The following is a 6,781-nucleotide window of genomic DNA, read 5'->3' on the forward strand; positions in this document are numbered from 1 at the left end:
TAACTCACTTCACTCGTGTCGAAATTTTGGTGGGATCACAATCAAATGAGAATAGACATTAGAGAAGTTGGGTTAAAATAGGAGAAATAAAAAAAAAAAAAAAAAGGAGGCATAAGTTTCAGGGATATTGAATGCTTCAACAAGACTATGCTTATAAAGCAATGTTGGAGAATGCTAAAACAACCTCAATCCTTGGTTGCCAGAATTATGAAAGATAAATATTTCAAGCAAAGTGTGATCTCTTAAATGTAAAATTGGGTAATGAACCTTCGCTAATATGGAGGAGCCTACTTTCTTCTATGAGTTGGTTAAGCCATGTTGGATGTGGAAGGTGGGAATGGAAGGACAAAGTGACTGTCTATACCAACAACATACCACGTTCAATCCCCTATAAAGAATTTCAACAGAGAAACAACTGTAAGTGTACTTATTAAGCAAGGGACCAGTAGATGGAAGGAAAATCTAATTAATGAGACTTTCAACAAGGATGAAGCAGAGATTATTAACAGCATTCCCTTGAATAGGTTGTGTATTAATGATAAAATTATATGGATACATTCTAATAATGAGATGTTTACTGTTAAAAGTGCTTACCATTTAAAACATACTAGAAATAAACTAATGAAAGGGAAAACATCAAAACTAGCTAAAACAGAAGATGGCTGGAAGTGGATATGGGACTTAAAAGTGGAAGGAATGGTGAAACATTTCTTATGGAGGGTTGAAAAACATTTACTCCCAACGAAATTGAACATTTTCAAGAAGAATATTACTGATAATAGCTTATGCCCAGTTTGTGAAATAGAAGTTGAGTCATCTGTGCATGCTTTGTAGAGCTATCCTGCAGCCTCAAATGTTTGGGGAGAAACTGGGAGCCCATTGCAAAAGTGGTCTAGTAATGAAACTGTTTTTATGGAGCCATGGATGAAACTAAATAAGAAACTAAATACTGAAGAGGTTGAGTTAGTGGCTTATACAATGAGAAGAATATGGTTATGAAGAAACTCCTTAATTTTTGAAAAAAACAGATTTGAGCACCCGAGAATGGTGATTCTGAATGCAAAGCAGTGTCTAGTGGACTTTACTCTAGCACAGAGTTATAAATAGGAGAGTATGCTATCAAGAAGAGTAGAGAGAACCTGGAAAAACCAACGGGTTTATACTATAAGGCCAACGCTACCGTAGATAATCAGTCAAAGATTGTGGGGCTTATGATAATCAGAGACACTGCAAGAGAGATTTTGGCTGCTCTGTGTTCGGACATGAAGCATAAAATGAAGCCTGTTATAGCAGAGACACTGGCCTTGAGGAGAGCTATGGATTTTTGCATTGAGCTGGGGCTGTCAAGGGTGATACTGGAAGAAGATTCTCATACAGTTGTATACAGTTGTGAAGGATATAAACGGCAGGGGAGATATTTCTACAGATTATAGAAATGTGATTGTTGATATTCGAAGCATGCTTATTAAAAAGGGAAAAGCTTGGGGCCGGATGGGTTTAAAACCAAATTTCACACCGGCCAATTATATCTTGACACGCAAGCCATCCAAACAGAGGCTTGCTGCATCTCAAAACTGGCGATTCCCTCCCTTCTCCACACGTAATTCTACCGTTCTCTCCATTCTCGCTGCACTGCACTGCACCTGCATCAACCCTTCTCCAGACGAACAACCCAGACGTAAATCGTCCGTTCTCTCCAAGCCATAAGCCTCTCCGTTCCCATCAGCACCTGCACCAACCCTTCTCTCCCTCTCAAATGAAAGACTCATCTTTCATCTCTGAGCTTGAAATCTCATCTTGTTCTTCCCATCCCTCTCCAATACCAAGTCTGCACTCCAAATTCATAAGTGTTAGTCACAGAATCCTCAATGTATAATATTTTTAGAAAGAAAACGAAGATTCACAAATAAAAAAATTGCAATAGTAATCACGGTTTGGTTTCAATAAATAAATAAAACTGATAAATTTAAAGCTTATTTATGCTTTCATTCTAAATATTTAAAAAGCAAATTAAATGAAGGGCACAAATAACTGTAGAACAAAAATAATTTGACAGAAATTCGAACAGGCTATCTAATTAATTTCCTCTGTTCAAGGCCCCAAACAATAATCAACAGTATAACCCTTCATTTTCCAATTCTGTAACCTCTGGTTTTGCAGTAGCCAAACAGAGAAGAACAACAAATCAGAAGAAACCCAAGAGAAGGTTGCCCAACAATGAAGAACCCAGAACCAGAATCAATAACAAATAAAAAAAAAACAATTAAAATCAGAGGGAGAGTGAATACCTTGAGGTTTACAAACTGGAAGTTTTTCAAAGAGAGAAAAGGAGAGCTGTTTATGAGCAACACCAATATCAAACAAAATGAGCCTTGAAGATGGATCGTTAACAATGATATCCTCAACCGGAAGCCATAGAAAGAGTTCTTCCTGAGACAAGCCCAACGTGTGGAGAAGGAAATAGATGGGAGGGAATCGCCTGCTTTGAGATGCAGCAAGTCTTTGTTTAGATGGCTTACGTGTCAAAATACAATTGATCAGTGTGAAATTTAATTTTAAACCCATCCGACCCCAAGCTTTTCCCTATTAAAAAACCAAGACATAGTGTTTGCTTTACATATCCGGAGGACGATACTTGTGGCACATAAATTGGCGAAATCCAGTAACTATTGTTTCATGAAAATTAATATTTTTTAAAAATTTAATTGTCGAATCTGAATCCGACAAAAATCTCAAATAATATGTAAATTTAAATGATACAAATCTCGTACAAATTCTTAAAAAAAAAATCTATATAAAAAATATTTTTTATAATAGAAACTATATTTTATTAAATGACTTATATAAAGTTTATAAATCTCAAACACATTACTAAAAAGAATTACATCGACAATTGACAAAAATCACGCAAAGTAAAAAATAAAAATAATCATTCGTTATATAAACATCGCATATTTTTTTTAAAAATTAATTAATTTTTTTATATAAATTTCACGATTATAAATATTATTTCTCTTAAGATTAGACTTCTTCTAATATCTAAATACTTAACTTTTAAATCACTAAACTCATCTCAACTCAAAACTTCTTTACACGTGAAATCCATAATATTTTTCAACTCAATACCTATTTATACATGAGATCCATAATTTTTTTCAACTTTTTATAAATATATCTAAACACATCTTAACATCCAAACACATTTAAATTTATTCTAAATAAATTCCACATAACTCATTCTACTATTTTAATTTATTATTATTCGTAAAAAAAAAAATTAATTTAACTAAACATTCAAACACAATTTAAAATAATGAGATATACAGGACTGCAGGCTACGGTAGTGAACGTGGCAAAAGAAAGTAAGAAACTCCCCCTAATTCAAGCCAGCCAGGCGTATTTATTGAGGTCGCATGAAAAATTCAAAAGAAAGAACCGCGTGACCCAAACTTTTTTTATTTCATATTTCCTCTCCGACCTTTCTAATATCACATAATTCCACTTTAGCCCCAAACAGAACCTTCCCCCAACAACCATTAATTCAAAGCGCCACCCCTTCCCCATTTCCTATTTCAAAGCAAAGGTCAGAGGTCCTTTCTCTCTCTCTCTCTCTAGATTTATTCACATTTCCTTCGCCGATCTCGTCGTCTCTCTTCTCTATCTGAATCTCCTGTGCTACGATTCTGTGGTCGGTTTGGCCGTCTAAGATTTTCAGAGATTATTAGCGCTTTCTTTTTTGGTTCATTTACATGGGTCAGCAATCTCTGATCTACAGCTTCGTGGCTCGGGGCACGGTTATCCTTGCCGAGTACACGGAGTTCACCGGAAATTTCACCACCATCGCCTCACAATGCCTCCAGAAGCTCCCGGCTTCCAACAACAAGTTCACCTATAACTGCGACGGCCATACCTTCAATTATCTCGTCGAGAACGGCTTCAGTATGTCCCTTATCTTTCTAATCTATTTATTCCTAATTTTTTCCATAGTTATAATTGGCACCAAATTCTGATCTGGATCTCCGTATCTTAGATTTGTTGATTTCTTTCCGTCAGGTCCTTGTGTTTGACCATCTGTTTGTGCCGAAATCCAGAACATATAGACATATGTTTGTATGTATATGTATGCATGAAGTATGTTGGGTTTAAAGAAAGGATTCCTTGTTATAAAAAAAATATGTACATGGATATGTGTGAATTCCTTTTGAAGGTGTATATACTGTGGGATTGTTTCTTGATGCGTGAGATATCAATGTTGTCTGAATAAATATGGTTCTTGAGATGTATTTGTTTTGATATTTTGTTAAATGTTTTGTCCTGAAAGGGAAATCGTCCTGCATATATATATATATATATATATATATGCTTCGCTAGTTCGCTTTGCCTCTGAGAAAGTGGAGGGAATTCACTCCATATGAAGGGCAAGCTCATTGCACGTTGAGCGGAGGGTTGGGTTAAAATGTTCGAGTGTTTATGTTTGTTTTCTATTGACTTAACATCTACATAAGATTTTAATGGGTGGTCAGTGTTGGTTTTTCCCTTCATCATTTGTCATATCTTTGTAATGTTGCGTGCAAATTAGATTGCTGCAGTATGCATTATCAAATGGGACAAAAATAAAAAAAAAGAAAAAAAAAGGAAACTTTGTAGGTCGATTGTTATAGAACACGGTCAGATTTATATTACCTTCCAAATTTGATTTCCTATGATGTTTTAATTTCTTACCTTTTATCTTGCTTCTTAAAATTGTTAAGAAGGAAAGAAACGGGGTAAGTGCTTAGTTTCCTGATCCAGTTATTTGGAATGGAAGTATAGCATCTTTTGCCATTATGACAATGAGAATTTGAATATGATCACATTTTTCACTGAAGATATCAAGTCAATTACCCTAGTTGTATACCTCAAACCTCTTTGTTGAATGTAGGCATTTGCGCCACATTTATTACATGATTTTTTTATCAGTCACATTTATTATATGATGTTAACATTCTGAAGTGTATTATAGGCACCCCAGACTCTGGGATTGAGGTTCTACTTTTTAACTTTTACTTTTAAATGCTGCAGCCTATTGTGTAGTTGCTGTTGAATCTGCTGGCAGACAAATTCCCATTGCCTTGTTGGAGCGAGTTAAGGAAGATTTCAACAAGAGATATGGTGGAGGGAAAGCTGCAACTGCTGTTGCCAACAGCCTAAATAAAGAGTTTGGGTATGCATAATCCTTTCTTTCATTCCTTAAAGACGTGTCATTCCAAAAGGATTTTGACCATTTGATCAATATTATAGACCCAAACTGAAGGAGCACATGCAGTATTGTGCTGATCATCCTGAGGAGATAAGCAAGCTTGCAAAAGTGAAGGCTCAGGTTTCTGAAGTCAAGGGTGTTATGATGGAAAATATTGAGAAGGTATAGTGGCATTGCTTGTTGGTCTTGAAATGTTATGATGCAATTTGCAAGTAAAAATACTGAGTTGCATGTTTTTGGTAAAAATATGTTATTGCTAATTGGTATGAAATATTAGATACTGATGTTAAGAATTGAAAGTGGGTTTTTTTCTTCCCTTTTTATGTTTCTATTGAATAACACTGCATGTGCTGATTAAGATTCATCTGTTGTGTAGGTTCTTGACCGTGGTGAGAAGATTGAGCTGCTGGTGGATAAAACTGAGAACCTTCGCTCGCAGGTATGGGCGAATCTGTGTTTTTTTAACAGTCATTATTAGGTTCTTCCCAATTTTATATTTTCTTCTCTCTATGTTGCATGACCTGATCCTTAATAGTTGGGATTCTCACTTGTTTTATCTCTAGTCTTTGGGATGAACACTTACTTCAGCATATAGGTTGATGTATTTATATTGATTCTGCATTCCAGGCACAAGATTTTAGGCAGCAAGGAACTCAGATCAGAAGGAAGATGTGGTTCCAGAATATGAAGATAAAATTGATTGTTTTGGGTATTCTCATTGCCTTGATTCTAATTATTGTCTTGTCTATTTGCCGTGGCTTCAATTGTTAAATTGCCTGGAACTTCCTGGACACTGCCTTTCTGGCATGCTGATTTCAATTGTCTAGGTTTTCCTTTCCACCTGGCTATTGGGTGTTTGATGTATTAGGTTATACCATCCCCTTCTGCTAGCCTTTTAGGAATGGGGAGAACTTGTTGTTTGGATTGGTGTATAGTTGATACGCTACAACCGCTACAAGTAGATAAATTTTCTATATGCTATTATTTGTTATGGCTTTTTTTGTTTGCTAAAGATGTAATGGAGAAATACTTGCCCGCATATTAGTATTCCTTTCGGAATGTATCGGACTTTTTTCCAATGTTTTTACTTCATATAATTTCTTTCCCCTCAATTGTTTTAGAGAGTAGCTAGTGGGGTTATTTTTTAGATCAGTCGAGCTAACAAACAATAATGGATGCAATGTTATTGTTTCCTTAAGGTCTTCTATTGTTATATCATTTAAGTAGAGTGTACAAGGTGCTAGAGAGGCGTAGTTACATACTTCCCCCCTTGAACTTTCAGTTGATTTTCAGCATAGCTGTAAACTAGTCATTGTAATTTGTTAACTGAATATTTTTTTTAATGTCATTCTTGGGCCATTAAGAATAATTCTTTTTACTAGTCGATTTATCTATTGATGGTTCTGTTTTTCTAGTTTGTTTGAGATTGTGTTTGTTATTATTAGTGAGTTTCTTTTTTTTTTTGTCCGAATAATCTGTCCAATAATGCAAAGATAGGATCAGTACGAAGCATGATGATTATCGTCCATTCATTCGTATGAT

General features: G+C 35.2%; 1 protein-coding gene and 1 long non-coding RNA gene across 2 annotated transcripts; one reads left to right on the forward strand and one right to left on the reverse strand.

Moving 5' to 3' along the window:
• Positions 1 to 499: 499 nt before the first annotated feature.
• Positions 500 to 2,439, reverse strand: LOC108995876. The gene is made up of 2 exons (XR_001996927.2): positions 2,289 to 2,439; positions 500 to 1,828 (listed from the first exon to the last, which is right to left on the reverse strand). It is a non-coding gene; the product is annotated as an uncharacterized LOC108995876 (long non-coding RNA).
• A 1,123-nt stretch (positions 2,440 to 3,562) lies between these two features.
• LOC108995895 (vesicle-associated membrane protein 722) lies at positions 3,563 to 6,386 on the forward strand. Its single transcript, XM_018971559.2, has 5 exons — positions 3,563 to 3,939; positions 5,062 to 5,203; positions 5,281 to 5,401; positions 5,616 to 5,678; positions 5,867 to 6,386. Exons 1-5 carry the CDS (start codon positions 3,750 to 3,752, stop codon positions 6,008 to 6,010), a joined length of 660 nt encoding a protein of 219 aa, XP_018827104.1. The 5' UTR covers positions 3,563 to 3,749; the 3' UTR covers positions 6,011 to 6,386.
• The last annotated feature ends 395 nt before the right edge of the window (positions 6,387 to 6,781 follow it).

This window comes from Juglans regia, chromosome 12, assembly GCF_001411555.2.
Source record: "Juglans regia cultivar Chandler chromosome 12, Walnut 2.0, whole genome shotgun sequence".
NCBI lineage: Eukaryota > Viridiplantae > Streptophyta > Magnoliopsida > Fagales > Juglandaceae > Juglans > Juglans regia.